At 61.7% G+C, this 16908-nt stretch overlaps 1 protein-coding gene and 2 non-coding genes across 5 annotated transcripts; 2 read left to right on the top strand and 1 right to left on the bottom strand.

The window, feature by feature from the left end:
* Positions 1–602: 602 nt before the first annotated feature.
* LOC135177214 (U1 spliceosomal RNA) lies at positions 603–766 on the bottom strand. Its single transcript, XR_010302983.1, has one exon. It is a non-coding gene; the product is annotated as a U1 spliceosomal RNA (small nuclear RNA).
* A 1083-nt stretch (positions 767–1849) lies between these two features.
* LOC135177213 (U1 spliceosomal RNA) lies at positions 1850–2013 on the top strand. The gene has a single exon (XR_010302982.1). It is a non-coding gene; the product is annotated as a U1 spliceosomal RNA (small nuclear RNA).
* A 237-nt stretch (positions 2014–2250) lies between these two features.
* On the top strand, positions 2251–16897 carry CAD (carbamoyl-phosphate synthetase 2, aspartate transcarbamylase, and dihydroorotase). Of its 3 annotated transcripts, XM_064146488.1 has the most exons (45): positions 2251–2487; positions 2716–2855; positions 3891–4020; positions 4222–4364; positions 4618–4759; positions 5217–5388; positions 5471–5656; positions 5739–5851; positions 5995–6140; positions 6221–6352; positions 6533–6766; positions 6852–7073; positions 7365–7553; positions 7759–7883; positions 7972–8105; positions 8186–8298; positions 8384–8634; positions 8711–8957; positions 9064–9162; positions 9258–9482; positions 9578–9760; positions 9869–10087; positions 10184–10351; positions 10422–10604; positions 10685–10789; positions 10869–11117; positions 11299–11380; positions 11544–11710; positions 11811–11975; positions 12054–12185; positions 12266–12467; positions 12543–12733; positions 12802–12942; positions 13032–13127; positions 13215–13356; positions 13478–13525; positions 14009–14053; positions 14141–14295; positions 14373–14447; positions 14558–14770; positions 14965–15090; positions 15644–15799; positions 15874–15975; positions 16095–16189; positions 16785–16897. In XM_064146488.1, the coding sequence occupies exons 1-45, from the start codon at positions 2403–2405 to the stop codon at positions 16891–16893; spliced, it is 6777 nt and encodes a 2258-aa protein (XP_064002558.1). In that variant the 5' UTR covers positions 2251–2402; the 3' UTR covers positions 16894–16897. The 3 variants fall into 3 exon arrangements, with proteins under 3 accessions (XP_064002558.1, XP_064002560.1, XP_064002559.1); XM_064146490.1 differs by lacking the exon at positions 13478–13525 and having other exon boundaries at positions 2328–2487; XM_064146489.1 differs by lacking the exon at positions 13478–13525 and having other exon boundaries at positions 2328–2487; positions 13032–13136.
* Positions 16898–16908: the final 11 nt, after the last annotated feature.

Here is a 16908-nt window from a genome sequence, read left to right as displayed (position 1 = left end):
TGCTACGAGGCTGGCCGTCTAGTTCCGCCGGTAACCGCTTACGATCTGACATGCGGCTTGAAAATCACGAAACCTCCCCCCATTTCGGCAGGAGCCGCTGAACTTCATCCACCATTAGCCGCCCCGCCTCCAGGAGAAAAAACAGTATAATAATTGGTGCTTTCCTTGCCATCCGGACTCGAAAGCCACACACTTTCAGCGGGAAGCCTCGAATTCCAGACACGGCCAGGCGCTATCAGTACAACTCTCTCTTCGAAACCATAAAAGGCAGGACGGAGCGGCAGCGGCGGCAACGGGAGGATCCGGGGCGGGGCCGGGCCGGGCCGGGCCAGCCCCCGGGGCGGGGCAGATGCAGCACCTGGGGGTAACCTGCGGGGCAACGCCGATTCTACCGCTCGCAGCAAGTGCCCGGCTGCTGAGCACGGGCAGGATAGACTCCTAAGGAGCGAAAAAGGAGAGTAACAGCTCCGAGCTTGGCCAGAGCGACGCGACGAGAAGACAGAGGCGCCGACTAACGGGGCTACCACAAGGCAACGCCACAGAACTTAGGCGCTAGCAACTGCTTTGCAAGCTCATTGCGTCTGTTTTTGCCACCAGAAAGCCAGGGGAGAGCGCGAACGCAGTCCCCCACTACCACAAATTATGCAGTCGAGTTTCCCGCATTTGGGGAAATCGCAGGGGTCAGCACACCCGGAGTGCAAAGGATGAGCCTCGCCCTGGGAAAACCACCTGCCTGATCATGGTGTCTCCCCTGCCAGGTAAGTATGCTTTCCCCAACGACAACACCGCACCGCACGAACACACACACACACTCAACACACGCATACCCCTGCGCCGGCACACGCCACACACACACAAAGAGGCCCCTTCCCGACCACGCTCTCTCGCAGATACCCCCCCGCTTCCACCGACGCCGCCTTGCCACAGCCCGGCTCTACGGGGACCGGCGGCACACCGGCAGCAGACCGGCATCCTGCGCGCTCTCTGATCTGCATGGCCCCGCCTCGGGACCCCAAGCCCAGCCCCGCCGCTTCGGGCCCGCTCTGCCGCCAGCGGCGCTGTTCCTGTCGTGCTGCCCTGCTCGGCGGGTCCAAGGCTTTTCCCCGCTGTAGCGGGACGAGGCCCGGACCGGCGCACGGTTCGCTGTCTAGGAGTGACACTGGGGCTGCCGGCACCCGGGGCCAGGCTGTGAGCAGGATCTGCTCCCCTCGGCCAAGGCTTGGGAGGTGGCTGCGGACTCGCGAGGCGCAACCGACAGCGGACACGGGTGGCTCTGGCCGGCAGATCCTCGCCAGACCCTTCACCCCTTCGTTAACCGGGTCTCGCCGGGGCTTCAGGTCGCACCGGCGCATATCCCTGAACTGCCCCCTCCTGCCCCGGGCGCTCGCACTGGCTGCTCCAGAGAGGCAGTGCCCCTCGGCTCCCTCGCACCGCTGCCCCCGCGTCTGTCCTGCTCTGCGGGCTGCGGCGCGGTCCCCCTCCGCTCTGACAGCGGAAGGTTCTGGTGCGGCATCGGGGGCGGGGTGTTGGGAAGAGGGGGATGGGCACAAGAGACAGCGCCGCTGGCGGCAGAGCGGGCCCGAAGCGGCGGGGCTGGGCTTGGGGTCCCGAGGCGGGGCCATGCAGATCAGAGAGCGCGCAGGATGCCGGTCTGCCGCCGGTGTGCCGCCGGTCCCCGTAGAGCCGGGCTGTGGCAAGGCGGCGTCGGTGGAAGCGGGGGGGTATCTGCGAGAGAGCGTGGTCGGGAAGGGGCCTCTTTGTGTGTGTGTGGCGTGTGCCGGCGCAGGGGTATGCGTGTGTTGAGTGTGTGTGTGTGTTCGTGCGGTGCGGTGTTGTCGTTGGGGAAAGCATACTTACCTGGCAGGGGAGACACCATGATCAGGCAGGTGGTTTTCCCAGGGCGAGGCTCATCCTTTGCACTCCGGGTGTGCTGACCCCTGCGATTTCCCCAAATGCGGGAAACTCGACTGCATAATTTGTGGTAGTGGGGGACTGCGTTCGCGCTCTCCCCTGGCTTTCTGGTGGCAAAAACAGACGCAATGAGCTTGCAAAGCAGTTGCTAGCGCCTAAGTTCTGTGGCGTTGCCTTGTGGTAGCCCCGTTAGTCGGCGCCTCTGTCTTCTCGTCGCGCCGCTCTGGCCAAGCTCGGAGCTGTTACTCTTTTTTTTTCGCTCCTTAGGAGTCTATCCTGCCCGTGCTCAGCAGCCGGGCACTTGCTGCGAGCGGTAGAATTGGCGTTGTCCCGCAGGTTACCCCCAGGTGCTGCATCTGCCCCGCCCCGGGGGCTGGCCCGGCCCGGCCCCGCCCCGGATCCTCCCGTTGCCGCCGCTGCCGCCGCGCTGCACGCGCTTCTTCACTCGGTTGCTGCCGCCGCGGAGCCGCCGGAGCGCACGTGGAGCCGCCATGGGCCGCCTGGTGCTGCAGGACGGGACGGTGTTGCAAGGACGCCCCTTCGGGGCTACTGGGGCCGCCGTCTCCGGGGAAGTCGGTGAGGGCGGCCGGGCGGGGCTATACTGCGGCCGGGACGGCGGCGGATATTGGAAGGCGGCCGAGCGCGACGAGCTGTACCAGGCGCGGAGGGCACACGGCCACAGGAGTGGGGGCCGTCCTGGGTGATGGGGAGGGATCGGTCGTGCCCGGGGCTCACTGTCTTTGCCGGGCGGGCGGGCCGGAATGCGCGGTCCCGCCATCCCCAGCCCCGCTTCCTCGCCCGCAGTATTCCAGACCGGCATGGTGGGTTACCCGGAGGCCCTCACCGACCCGTCCTACAAGGCGCAGATCCTGGTGCTCACTTACCCGCTGGTCGGTAACTACGGGGTGCCCCGGGACGAGACCGACGCCTTTGGTCTCAGCAGGGTGAGTGGGCGGGGGCCAAGGCGGAGGGCATGGGACAGCATGACCCTGCAGCTGTCCGTGGGGCGCCCTGTCTCTGCCTGCAGCACGGTGGGCAGCGGACGTGGGGCATCTTGTCCCTGCAGCTGTGCCGCCGCAGCTCCCGGCGCTGCGAGCTAGCCCCGGCGGCCGACGTGTGGCTGGGCGGGCCGCTGCAGGGTGCCAGGGTCGGGGAGCGGGCACTAGGGCGGCACGTGCGGCAGTGGGCGGAGGTTTGACGCCGATGTCGCTGGGCCCGAAGCTCTCCGGCCCGACGTGTTTCCAAGAGAGGACCGGGGCTGGGCGAGGGGGAACCCCTTAGTGCTGATGTATATGGCTCTGCCAGGTCCCACGCCCCAAAACTGGGGCAAGGCAGAGCTGCCCCCGTTGCCTGCTCAGGCCCCATGCCCCTCCTAGCTCCTGGGCTCCGCTGCTCATCCCGGGACAGAGTCCAGGCCCCGCCGTGGTTTCGAGTCTCCCCCGCGCTGACTCTAGGGACTGTCCTGCCCATCTCAAGTCTTTGGCCCCGCTCTCGCTATCTGCAACCCTCTTCGGGTTCCTACTGCGTTCCTGCAATCCTGCTTTTGGGACCCAGAGCCCTAATCCCATGGGACAGGACCCACTGGTGTGTGCGGGGCTCCCGGTGGGGCTGTGGCAGAGAAATCGATGCTTTCTGATGTGCTGGTTTGAGCTGAGGGGTCCTGCGGTGCGGAAGGCTGTGATGCAGCAGCGATGGGCTGGGGCTCCCAGAACTGAGGGACAATCAGCTGGACCAAGCCCCAGCCTTGCAGGACTGGGTGTGGAGGCACTGACAAACCAATGTGTCATGTCGGAGGGCCGGGGGGGGCAGGGCTGGGCCTGTGTCATGGGCCACTGTCTCATGGGGCACCTTCAACCCTGGGCTACAGCTATCCTGCTGTGTCCCATGACAACAGTCAGACCAGGTGCCTGAGGAGCACACGGGGCTCCTCCCAGGCTGGTGGCTTCCTACTTGGCCATGTTGACCCTCCACCCCTGCAGTGGTTCGAGTCCAGCAAGATCCACGTGGCTGCACTGGTGGTGGGCGAGTGCTCGGAGACCCCCAGCCACTGGAGTGCATCACGCTCCCTTCATCAGTGGCTGAAGGAGCAGAATATCCTCGGGCTGCAAGGTGGGACTGAGGGGACTGTGAGGTTGGGTATGGGAGGGCCCTGGGGGCTGGAGACCAGGGACACCAAGTTCTGGATTAGGCTTCTCTACATGCTGGAATGTGCCCTCTGGAGCTTGACACATTCTTGGTGGTTGGGGATACAGTGGGATGATGCTTCAGGTGGGTCAAGGCCATGGAGTTGTGTCTCACAACCTGCTGCAGGGGTTGACACTCGGGCTCTGACAAAGAAGATTCGTGAGAAGGGGACGCTGCTGGGGAAGCTGGTGCCTGATGGGATCCCTGAGGATAGCCTCTGCTTTGAGGACCCCAACAAACGGCACCTGGTGCAGGAGGTGTCGCTGAAGGTGGGGATAGAAGGGCTGGCACCAGACTTGGGGCATTTTGGGGGTGGCAGAGGACACTGGCAGTGGAATGGAGCTGTGATGGGGTTGCTGAAGGAGTTGACATTGGGATGGAGAGTGGCAGAGGGTGTGGATGCTGGGCTGAGGGGTATTAGGGTGGCAGAGGGCTGAGGAGGGCTGGCGGTGGGCTGAGGCTTGGCAGAGGTAGCTGGTCCCAGATCAAGAGCTGAGGTGCCTCACACTCAACCCTCCACAGACACCCCGCGTGTTCAACCCCAGTGGGTCAGTGCGCATCACGGCCATTGACTGTGGCCTCAAGCACAACCAGGTGCGGTGCCTATGCGAGCGAGGGGCAGCCGTCACTGTAGTGCCCTGGGACCACCCACTGGACACTACAGGTGAGGTGGCAAAAGCTGGGGACATCACAGAGCCTTGCCCTGGGGTGATGGGGGTGGAGCCCATCTCCTTGGCCAGTAGTAGGGGCAAAAGGAGCTGTGTTCTGCTCTGTGCTGGAGGGTTAGGGGGCCTTAAAATTGTCCATCCACTACAAGGATGGGGGACGTGGGCTTAAGATGCCTTGTTCTGCTTGGCATGGGGGACTTTGGACCATGGTATGACCCTTCATATGCTGGAGTGTCAGGGGTGCTGTGGGCTCAGGCTGCTGGTAGCTGGTGGAGGCCGTGCTGCAACTCGGTAGGACTATGGGGGGGGTCGGGGGCACCGTGCTGTGACTGTGCAAGGCTTTTGGGGAGCTGGAGGCTGCTGCTGTCACACAGCAGGGCATTAGGTGGTGGGCAGGGACCCCACTGTGGCCTTGGAAGTCACTGTTCTGATCTCACTGCTGTCTCGACACAGACTTTGATGGACTTTTCATCAGCAATGGCCCTGGGGACCCGCAGCTCTGCCAGGAGACAGTGTCTAGTCTGCGCCGGGTGCTGGACGTGCCACAGCCCAAGCCAGTCTTTGGGATCTGCCTGGGGCATCAGCTGCTGTCGCTGGCCATTGGTGGCCACACCTACAAGATGAAGTGAGCAGGGTTCTGGGTAGAGGTGACCACACTGGGGTCCCGACTGCCCTGGGGCTGACTGCCATCTGCCCTGCCACCCCAGGTATGGGAACCGTGGGCACAACCAGCCATGCCTGCATGAGGACACACGGCGCTGCTTCATCACAGCGCAGAACCATGGCTTCGCAGTGGAGGCAGGCAGCCTGCCGCCTGGCTGGGCACCCCTCTTCACCAACGCCAATGATGGCTCCAATGAGGGCCTTGTCCACCAGCACAAACCCTTCTTCAGGTGGGTGCAGGGACAGGGCTGGAGGGGCTGGGATGGGAGCTCAGGGCTGTGCACAGCCCTGCCTGATGCCCTTCCTCTGTAGCGTTCAGTTTCACCCAGAGCACCGTGCTGGCCCCACGGACCTGGAGGGGCTCTTTGACATCTTTGTGGAGACTGCACGGGACTTGCAGAGGGGGGAAGGCAGCACCCGGACAGGTGGGTACAGGAAGGGAAGGGGATGGCTGCATCCTTGGTGTTGGGGCTGTGGGCAGGACGGTGGCACAAGGGCGGTGGGGCTGGGGCTCTGCAGAGGACTGCCTGCGTGTGGCCCTGGTTCCAGTACGTCCTGTTCCCCTCAGTACGGGAGCGCCTGCGGGATTGGCTGACTTACTCCGAGGTGCCAACGGGGGTTCAGGATTTGGTCCGGCCCCACAAGGTGCTGATCCTGGGCTCTGGTGGCCTCTCCATTGGGCAGGCAGGAGAATTTGACTACTCGGGGTCACAGGTGAGCACCCACTTAAGGGAAACAGGGAGGCAGTGAGGGTCACCAGGGCCACCAGGTGTGACCCCTGTGCTCCCTGTAAGGCCATCAAAGCACTGAAAGAGGAGAACATCCAGACGGTGCTGATCAACCCAAACATCGCCACGGTGCAGACCTCTAAGGGGCTGGCAGACAAGGTCTACTTCCTCCCCATCACCCCCGAGTATGTCACCCAGGTGAGCACCCTGGGACACTGGGGCAGTTTTGGGGGTGAGAGGATGTCTTGGTGGGCTGTGGGATGGCAGAGAGGTTAATACACAGAAGGAGGAGGTGGAGGGATGCTTGTGGGGCCGCGTGGGCACAAGACACATTTTGGGAGCTGCCACAGGTCCCCGCCCCACTGCCCTGTACCCCAGGTGATCCGGAATGAGCGTCCCGATGGGGTGCTGCTGACCTTTGGGGGACAGACGGCCCTCAACTGCGGTGTGGAGCTGACCAAAGCGGGCGTGCTGGAGCGGTACCACGTGCAGGTGCTGGGCACCCCAGTCACCTCCATCGAGATGACAGAGGATCGCAAGGTGTTCGTGGAGAAGATGGAGGAGATTGGGGAGCACGTAGCACCCAGTGAGGCTGCTGCTTCCCTGGAGCAGGTCTGGGCTTGGTCAGGGGGCAAGGTGGGGTCCAGAGTGCTCTCCTCCCCATGTCCATCATGACCTATCTTGATGCTCTCTGCAGGCACAGGCAGCAGCTGACCGGTTGGGATACCCAGTGCTTGTGCGCTCTGCCTATGCCCTCGGTGGCCTGGGCTCCGGCTTTGCCAATACCCGGGAAGAACTGGTGGCACTGGTGAGCCAGGCCTTCACCCATACCTCCCAGGTCCTAGTGGATAAGTCCCTGAAAGGCTGGAAGGAGATTGAGTACGAGGTGGTACGGGATGCCTACAACAACTGTGTCACGGTACGGGTTGGGGTGACACCCCCAGGGCTCTTCTCAATTTTGGAGGGATGGGGTGGAGGGGTCTGGCTGCACATCATCCCCAGGGAAGGCTCCTAAGCCCCTTCTGTGCCACTTGGAGCTGTGTTCTGTGGGGGGTTTCAAGACATAGAGTGACCTTGGGGACTCATGTCTTTGTTCTGTCAGGAGCTTCTGTCATCCACTAGGTAGAGGAGGGGGCAGTGGGAGTTGAGAGGAACCTGTGAGGGGTAGTGGGACTACTTCAGCCTGCAGTGACCTGCCATTCACTACCAGGTGTGCAACATGGAGAACCTGGACCCACTGGGGATCCACACGGGTGAGTCCATCGTGGTGGCTCCCAGCCAAACCCTCAACGACACAGAGTACTTCATGCTGCGGCGCACAGCCGTGAAGGTGGTGCAGCACCTGGGCATCGTGGGCGAGTGCAACATCCAGTTCGCTCTGAACCCTGAGTCTGAGCAGGTAAATGCCCTACCCTCAAAAGCCCTGGCTGCCCTCTGAGAGCCTTGGGCTGCCCCTTCTCCTGCCTTTGGCTGTCCTTGCATTCATCCTTGTCACTTTTTGTGCCCTCCATGTGCGAGTGGCATTTTGGTGCCAGCCCAGCACCAGGGAGATGCTGGGCTTGGGGGACATATCCTGCTGACCCCTCTAACCCTACTGCCTGCAGTACTATATCATCGAGGTGAACGCTCGGCTCTCCCGCAGCTCAGCCCTAGCCAGCAAGGCCACTGGCTACCCTCTGGCTTATGTGGCTGCTAAGCTGGCCCTGGGCATCCCCTTGCCCATCCTCAGGTAATGGCACTGGTCAGGGCACTGCTCTGGCAGCCCAACACCCCTGCTTTGGCACAGCCCTATTCACTGATCCCCACCCTCTCCCCAGGAACTCTGTCACCAATTCCACGACAGCGAACTTTGAGCCCAGCTTGGACTACTGCGTGGTGAAGATCCCACGCTGGGATCTCAGCAAATTCCTGCGTGTCAGCACCAAGATTGGCAGCTCTATGAAGAGTGTGGGTGAGTGCAGGGTGGGCAGGATGGGGGCAAGGGGGTGGGTCATGGGTGTGGGGTCCAGCTGCTCATGGCCTCATCCACAGGGGAGGTCATGGCTATTGGGAGGAACTTCGAAGAAGCTTTTCAGAAGGCACTGAGGATGGTGGATGAGAACTGTGTGGGCTTTGATCACACTGTGAAACGAGCCTCAGATGTGGTGAGTGCCAGGAAGACCTGGGGGGGTGTGGGTAGGAGGTGGCTGTCCAGTCTCTGCCAGCCACACTCACCTCCTGGCCTGGCAGGAGCTGGAGACACCAACAGACAAGCGGATCTTCGTGCTGGCAGCCGCGCTGCGGGCTGGCTACTCCATCGAGCGGCTCTATGAGCTGACCAAGATCGACCGCTGGTTCCTGCGCAAGATGAAGAACATCACAGACCACGCGGAGCTGCTGGAGTCGTACCGCGAGGAGCAGAGCACCATGCCACCCGCTGTGCTCATGCGGGCCAAGCAGCTTGGCTTCTCCGACAAGCAGGTGGCCCTGGCCGTGCTCAGGTGAGGCAGGCGGGGGATGGCCCCACTCTGTGCCCTGTCCTGTGTTTTGTGCCAACACTCACCCCACCCATTGCAGCACCGAGCTGGCTGTGCGGAAGATGCGGCGTGACCTGCAGATCCTGCCAGTGGTGAAGCAGATCGACACGGTGGCAGCAGAGTGGCCAGCCCAAACCAACTACCTGTACCTGACCTACAATGGCACTGAGCATGACCTGACCTTCCGTGAGCCTCACGTCATGGTTATTGGCTCTGGTGTCTACCGCATTGGCAGCAGCGTGGAGTTTGACTGGTGTGCTGTGGGCTGCATCCAAGAGCTCCGCAAGGTCAGCTGGGCCCCACGGGGTCACTGGGTCTGGTGTCCCTGCTCAGAGGATGAGCTGGGGAGGAGCAAGGGACCCTTGGCCTCACCCTGCCCTGCTCCCTCGGTAGATGGGCTTCAAGACTATCATGGTGAACTACAACCCTGAGACAGTAAGCACTGATTATGACATGTGTGACCGCCTCTACTTTGATGAGATCTCCTTTGAGGTGAGCAGTCCTGGAGGCCCTTCCTGCTGTGGGGCAGGATGGGAGTTGCCCTGGGCTGTGCCCTACCTGTCTCTTTGCCTTACGTGATGTTACAGGTGGTGATGGACATCTATGAGTTGGAAAATCCTGAGGGGGTGATCCTGTCCATGGGTGGGCAGCTGCCCAACAACATCGCCATGGCCCTGCACCGGCAGCAGTGCCGCATCCTGGGCACCTCCCCAGAGGCCATCGACTCAGCGGAGAACCGCTTCAAGTTCTCCCGCCTGCTTGACTCCATCGGCATCAGCCAGCCCCTCTGGAAGGAGCTCTCTGACATGGAGGTGGGGGTCATGGAGAAGGCTGATGAGGGCAGTGGGGCTGCCCTGTAGGGGACTGGTCCTTGACACGTCCCCTGAGGGTGCTGTTTCCCTCACAGTCAGCCAAGCACTTCTGTGGCAAGGTGGGATACCCCTGTGTTGTGCGCCCCTCCTACGTTCTCAGCGGTGCTGCCATGAATGTGGCTTACTCAGACAGCGACCTAGAGAAGTTCCTGAGCAATGCTGTGGCTGTGTCTAAGGAGCAGCCCGTTGTCATCTCCAAGTTCATCCAGGAGGCCAAGGTTCATCCAGGAGGCTACTCCAGCCCCTGAGCACCCCTGGTCCCCGTGAGACCCTAATCATCCTACTCTGGTGCCAGTGCTGGGCCATCACCTTGTTCCTGTTTGCAGGAGATTGATGTGGATGCCGTGGCCTGTGATGGTGTGGTGGTAGCCATTGCCATCTCGGAGCACGTAGAGAATGCTGGGGTACACTCAGGCGATGCCACACTGGTTACACCACCCCAGGACATCACACCTAAGACACTGGAGCGTATCAAGGCTATTGTCCACGCCATCGGGCAGGAGCTGCAGGTCACCGGACCCTTCAACCTGCAACTCATTGCCAAGGTACCTCAGTAGAGGGTCCATGCCAGTTGGCATGGTGTGGTGTGGGAGGATGCTTTGCAACCCTGCACGAGACTTGTTCTGTCTGTTCTCCCACAGGACGACCAGCTGAAGGTGATTGAGTGCAACGTCAGAGTCTCCCGCTCCTTTCCCTTTGTCTCCAAGACCTTGGGGGTGGACCTGGTGGCACTGGCTAGCCAAGTGATCATGGGCGAGGATGTGGAGCCTGTGGGGCTGATGACAGGCACAGGCATTGTTGGTGTCAAGGTGAGCAAGGTATGTGGGGGCTGGGCTGGGGCTTGTATTTGGGCAGCCCCTGAACTCCCTCTGCCCCCAGGTGCCCCAGTTCTCCTTTTCACGCCTGGCTGGTGCTGACGTGGTGCTGGGCGTGGAGATGACCAGCACAGGTGAGGTGGCCTGCTTTGGTGAGAACCGCTGTGAGGCTTACCTGAAGGCCATGCTTAGCACCGGTTTCAAGATCCCCAAGAAGAACATCCTGTTGACCATTGGCAGCTACAAGGTGTGTGGGGCTGGGGTGAGGGACAGAGTGGAAGCTGGTGCCTCCCCTCCACCCTCTGACCAGCCCTAGGGTCATTGCAGAACAAGAGCGAGCTGCTTCCAACGGTGCGGACCCTGGAGAGCCTTGGCTACCAGCTGTATGCCAGCCTTGGCACTGCTGACTTCTACACCGAGCACGGCATCAAGGTTGGGCTGGGGGTCCAGTGGGGCTGGACATGATCTCGGCATAGGTATAAGGAGTCCTGACAGGTGTCACTGCTGGCAGGTGATGGCTGTGGACTGGCACTTCGATGAGGCAGATGGTAGTGAGGCTGGTGCCCGGGAGACCCAGCGCAGCATCCTGGACTACCTGGCTGAGAACCACTTTGAGATGGTCATCAACCTCTCAATGCGCAACTCAGGGGGCCGCCGGCTCTCCTCCTTTGTCACAAAGGGCTACCGCACTCGGCGCCTGGCTGTTGACTACTCCGTGCCCCTCATCATTGACATCAAGTGCACCAAGCTCTTCGTGGAGGTGGGCTAGGGTGTGGTGGGGCCGAGGGTTGGCTGGGGTAGGTGAGTCTTATTGTGACTACTGTAGGGTGGGTGCTGTGCATGGGCATTGCTGCCATAGGGGCAGTTTTGGAGTGCAGCTGAGACTGTTGTCATCCTGGCCCTGTCGCTGAGCCCTGACCCCACAGCTGCTGTGTCTGCAGGCACTGGGCCAGATCGGGGCAGCCCCTCCACTGAAGATGCACGTGGACTGCATGACCTCCCAGAAACTCATCCGTCTGCCAGGTAGGTGGGACTGGGGCCATGGCAGGGGCATGGGGGCTCTCTAGGTGAAGCATGGAGACAGGGCAGTGCTGGGAGCCAGGTTCGGGGCTCCCAGAGTGCTCTGAGGAGAGGAGACTTTCCCATGGCCAGGGACTACCTGTGCCAACACTGCCCCACTTCCCAGGGCTGATCGACGTCCACGTCCACCTCCGTGAGCCAGGTGGCACACACAAAGAAGACTTTGCATCAGGCACAGCAGCTGCCCTGGCCGGTGGTGTCACCATGGTGTGTGCCATGCCCAATACCAGTCCTGCCATCACTGATGCTGCCTCCTTCACCCTGGTGCAGAAGGTGAGGGGCTACTGCCTGGCCCAATGCTCACATCCCCTAGATGGGCACTGGTGCAAACTCTGGTGCCCCAGCCTGGCACTCACCACCTCTTACTCCGCAGCTGGCTGAGGCTGGTGCCCGCTGTGACTTTGCCCTCTTTCTGGGGGCTTCCCCGGAGAACGCCAGCTTGTTGGGACCCCTGGCCGGGGCAGCCGCTGGGCTCAAGCTGTACCTGAACGACACCTTCTCCAGCCTGCGGATGGATGACGTGTCACTGTGGATGGAGGTGAGCCACCGTGGGCACAGGGCTCAGTCCACCTCCTGGCGCTTTGTGCTACCCAGCCCTGTGTTATCTCTCCCTCAGCACTTTGAGCAGTGGCCGCGGCACCTGCCCGTGGTGGCGCATGCAGAAAGGCAGACAGTGGCTGCTGTCCTGATGGTGGCCCAGCTGTACCAGCGCCCTGTGCACATCTGCCACGTGGCCCGCAGGGAGGAGGTGAGTGGTGGGGAGACTCTGGAACTCAGTGACAGGGTGTAGGGCTGTCTGGGGATCCTGCCTCACCATGGCTCTCCCAGATCCTCCTCATCAAGGCAGCCAAGCAGAAGGGAGTCTCGGTGACATGCGAAGTGGCCCCACACCACCTTTTCCTGTGCCGGGATGACCTGGGGCGCCTTGGGGAGGGCCGAGCGGCTGTGCGGCCAGCGCTGGGCACACGCCAGGATGTGGAGGCTCTCTGGGAGAACATGGACACTATTGACTGCTTCGCCACAGATCATGGTGAGCTCAGGGGAATGGTGGGAGTATGGGGTGGGGACAGCAGTGGATCCCTCAGTGACTAGCCCCATCCTGCAGCCCCCCACACACTGGAGGAGAAGCAAGGACAGGAGCCACCTCCTGGCTACCCTGGCCTGGAGACGATGCTGCCGCTGCTACTGACTGCTGTCTCTGAGGGACGGCTCACTGTGGAGGACATCATCCAGCGTCTCTATGAGAACCCCCGCAAGATCTTTGGGCTGCCAGCGCAGGAAGACACCTACGTGGAGGTGGGTCCCTGCCCACCCACTCCAGATCTGGCCCTGCCAGTGCAGGCCTTGACCCACTGTTCTGACAGGTGGACCTGGAGCATGAGTGGATCATCCCCAGTGCCATGGCCTTCTCCAAGGCCCGCTGGACACCCTTTGAGGGCATGAAGGTGAAGGGGACAGTGAGGAGGGTAGTCCTACGTGGGGAGGTCGCCTACATTGATGGGCAGGTAAGGTCATGGGTCTCCTTACCTTGGCGTTTAGAGGTTCTCCCATCCCCTCGCTAACAACACTGCCAACCCATAACCCATGGCTGCAGGTGCTGGTGCCCCCTGGATATGGGCAGGATGTGAAGAAATGGCCCTCAGGAGTTGTGATAGCATCCCATGCGGCCCCTACCAAGGAGAGCACAAAGGTACCAGGGGTATGTTTGGGGCTGATGGCAGGAGGTGTGGGGGGTGTCCTTTTGCTGCTCTGGCTCCAGCTCTGTCTCTCCTTGCAGACACCTGAGCGGCCCAGGCATGTGGTAGCTGCTGAGATGCTGCGTGGCCGAGCTTCCAGCCCCCGCCGAGGTGGCCCTGCGGGTGAGGGACGGTTCCACCTCCCTCCTCGCATCCATCGGGCTTCTGACCCTGGGCTGCCAGGTAGAGGGGCCTAGGGTGGCGTGGGGCAGTGTAGCATATTGGGTGGCGGGGCAGCGAGCGTGTGCCGCCCAGGGCCACGGCTGGGTGGCCCTGCTGACACCGGCCCTTGTGTCCCGTTCAGCGTTCCGGAGGCTGGGAGCCGTGCACCGCCCGGGCGCCCGAGGCACCGGTAATGTTGTAGGGGGGACTCACTCAGACAATGAGACGCGGCCGTACTAATGGCACTAACCGCAGCCAAGAGTGCATCCTCCCCCAGGTGCCGTGCCAGCTGCAGGCTGCCCTCATGCCACCCCAGCACAGACCTCTTCCTGCACCTTGGGATGAGGCTGGGCACTGCAGGACAAGGCGTGGCTGCGCTTGCCTGCTCACTGCCTGGGCGGCACCTCGGGGACCCTTCACCTGCCAGAGTGATTTGGGTTGCGTCCGATTGGGTTTTGTGGGGCACGTGGGGAAAGGGGCACAGCACTACGCTGGGGCTTCACCAGTCTCTGGGTGGCCATAGCCCTGATATCAGGGTCTGCCATGCTTTTGCCTAGTGCTGCTGAGCACCGGGAGGGTTGTGCCGTGCTGTCAGCACCTTGGAACAATGAAGCCCAGGGTGCTGTGGCTGCTTCCACCCTCTAATGGTACCACTCTTCATCTCCCACTCCAGCTGAGGATGCCCGTGAGAAGGCCAGCAAGAAGACAGCAGAGGCAGGTGAGTGCTGTGGGAATCTGGGCACTAGCAGCAGGCTAGGCTCCAGGACCACTCACATCAGCTGACCAGCTGCTCTCGATGCCACAGATCCAGCTGTGATCCAGGACAGCTACTTCTATCCACCGGGCCCCTTCCCACGTCAGGCATCTCCCCAGGGTGCACCCCACTTCCAGACCTCCCCGCTGCTGCATCCCCTTGTTGGGCAACATGTCCTTTCTGTCCAGCAGTTCTCCAAGGAACAGGTGCCTGGGCTGGTAGTGGGCACTGGGATGAGCACGGGAAATGTGTGTGCCTATAGCTGATCCACCTCTCCCCGCAGATGTCACATCTGTTCAATGTGGCACACACCCTCCGCATGCTGGTGCAGAAGGAACGGAACCTGGACATACTTAAGGTGAGATGGGCTAAGAGCAGCTGCCCAGGCACCCCAGGCAAGGCTGTGGGAGCCATGTGCCAAGCACAAGTTCCCCATGGCTCCCTAAAGTAATGGCATGGCACCCACAGGGCAAGGTGATGGCATCCATGTTCTACGAGGCAAGCACACGGACCAGCAGCTCCTTTGCAGCAGCAATGAGCCGGATGGGTGGCTCTGTCCTGTCTTTCTCAGAGGCTACCTCCTCGGTGCAGAAGGGCGAGTCGCTGGCTGACTCGGTGCAGACCATGTGCTGCTATGCTGACGTGCTGGTATTGCGGCACCCTCAGCCTGGTGCTGTCGAGGTGAGAGTGGGGTGGCCTTGCCATGCCCCAGTGGCACTGCAGGTCTTGCCTCGAGAGTCAAAATGGTGACCTGTTTTATGGGGCAGGGCTGGGCTCTCCATTAGGGCAAGTTCCAGGAGCTGGAGCCAGGTCATGCTCCATGGGTTTGGCAGGGGCTGCATCCTGCTCACGCTGAGCCCTGTCTGTACTTCCAGCTGGCTGCCAAGCACTGCCGCAAGCCGGTGATCAACGCTGGGGATGGGGTGGGTGAGCACCCGACGCAGGCGCTGCTGGACATCTTCACTATCCGTGAGGAGCTGGGCACCGTCAACGGCATGACAGTAAGGGCTCAGGGGGCTGTGGGCAACAGCGTTGTGCAGACGTGGGGCTGAAAGGCTCTGTCTAGAGCAAAGGGGCTGCTGGGTGCCATGGGCTGGACTGTTCTGCTTCAGGGTCAGGAGGCTCTACAGAGGGATTGGGCCAGGCTGGATCAATGAACTGAGGCCAATGGGATGAGCTGGCAAGGGTCTAAAGCGCAGGTGTTGTGATGAGCAGCTGAAGGAGATGGAGGTTTTTAGCCTGGAAAACAGAGGCTTGGGGAGACCTCGCTCTCTGCAACTTCCTGAAAGGAAGTTGGAGCAAGTTGTGGGTTAGATTCTTCCAAGGAACAAGTGATAAGAGGAAGCAGCCTCACTTTGTGCCAGGAAAGATTTAAGTTGGACACGAGAAATTATTTCTTCCCCAAAGAGGCTGCCCAGGACAGAGATGGAATCCCCACCCTTGAAGGGGTTTAAAAGCTGCGTAGATGTGATGCTAAGTGATAGGGTTTTGTGGTGAGCTGGCAGTGCTGCGTTGTTAAATTTGATCAGCTGATTGCATGGCTGCTCTCCCCAGATTACCATGGTGGGCGACCTGAAGCATGGGCGTACAGTGCACTCCCTGGCCCGTCTGCTCACCCAGTACCGTGTCAACCTACGCTATGTGACTCCCCCGGGCCTCCACATGCCCTCTGACATCACTAGTTTTGTGGCCTCCAAAGGCATCAAGCAGGTGAGTCAGTGGGAATGGGGATCGAGGGCTGTGTGCCCCCTCCATCCCCAGTCCTGCTGACAGTGCTGCTGCAGGAGGAGTTTGGGAGCATCGAGGAGGCGCTGCCAGAAACAGACGTGCTCTACATGACCCGCATTCAGAAGGAGCGGTTCCAGCGGGCTGAGGACTATGAAGCTGTGAGTGAGGGGCTGCTTAAGGGAACCCCAGGTGTCACCTTGGTGTTGGGGACAGCAGTGGGGTAGGGGCTCTGGGCTGTGGATCTCAGGGCTATGTTAATGTGTGTCCCATCCCATAGTGCTTTGGGCAGTTTATCCTCACTCCCCACATCATGACTCGGGCCAAGGAGAAGATGGTGGTGATGCACCCCTTGCCTCGTGTCAACGAGATCAGGTGGGGATGGGAGAAACCTGGGCACGTGGGGCTGGGGTGTGCTGGGTTTAGGGGTGTTTTGGGGTGATGGGGACTGTGATGTGCCTGGTGGAGGGGGTCTGGGATGGCTGGAGACTCTGGTGTGCTGGTGCGATTGGGGGGGGTCTGCGATGGGCTGTGCAGGGAGGAGAACAGGTGGGGTGTCTTTGAGGAGCTAGGCTGTGCTGGGTGACAGGGGCCGCAGGGTGTACAGAGGTGATGGAGACTGCGGTGTGCTGCGTGGGCGGGGGTGGGGAGTCCATCAGGGATGGGCTTGGGGCATGCTGGGTAGGGGGCTCAGACACGAAGGGAAGCTCAGGGCTGTGGGTTATGGGGGACTCAGCGGTTGTTTAGGGGTGTTGGGATCTACTGGATGGAGAGGGGAGCTATGGGTGTCGCTGAAGTGGAGAGCTGTGAGGCCGATGGGGTCTGTGGTATGCAAGGAGGGAACCTCCGGATGGGTTCCGGGGCGCCGGGAGCTGCTGGGCGGGGGCAGGGTCTTAGGCTGATGGGTGCGGGATGGGGTCGGGGGGCGGAGGGGCGGGGCCCTGGTGACGCGGTGACGTCACGCCCGCAGCGTGGAGGTGGACTCGGACCCGCGCGCGGCGTACTTCCGGCAGGCGGAGAACGGCATGTACATGCGCATGGCGCTGCTGGCCACCGTGCTGGGCCGCTGCGGGCAGTGAGGCCAGGCCAGGCCA

Source organism: Pogoniulus pusillus, chromosome 7, assembly GCF_015220805.1.
Source record: "Pogoniulus pusillus isolate bPogPus1 chromosome 7, bPogPus1.pri, whole genome shotgun sequence".
In the NCBI taxonomy this organism is placed as follows: domain Eukaryota; kingdom Metazoa; phylum Chordata; class Aves; order Piciformes; family Lybiidae; genus Pogoniulus; species Pogoniulus pusillus.
Note: the sequence above shows the minus strand (reverse complement) of the source record. Positions and strands in the feature narration are given on the sequence as shown.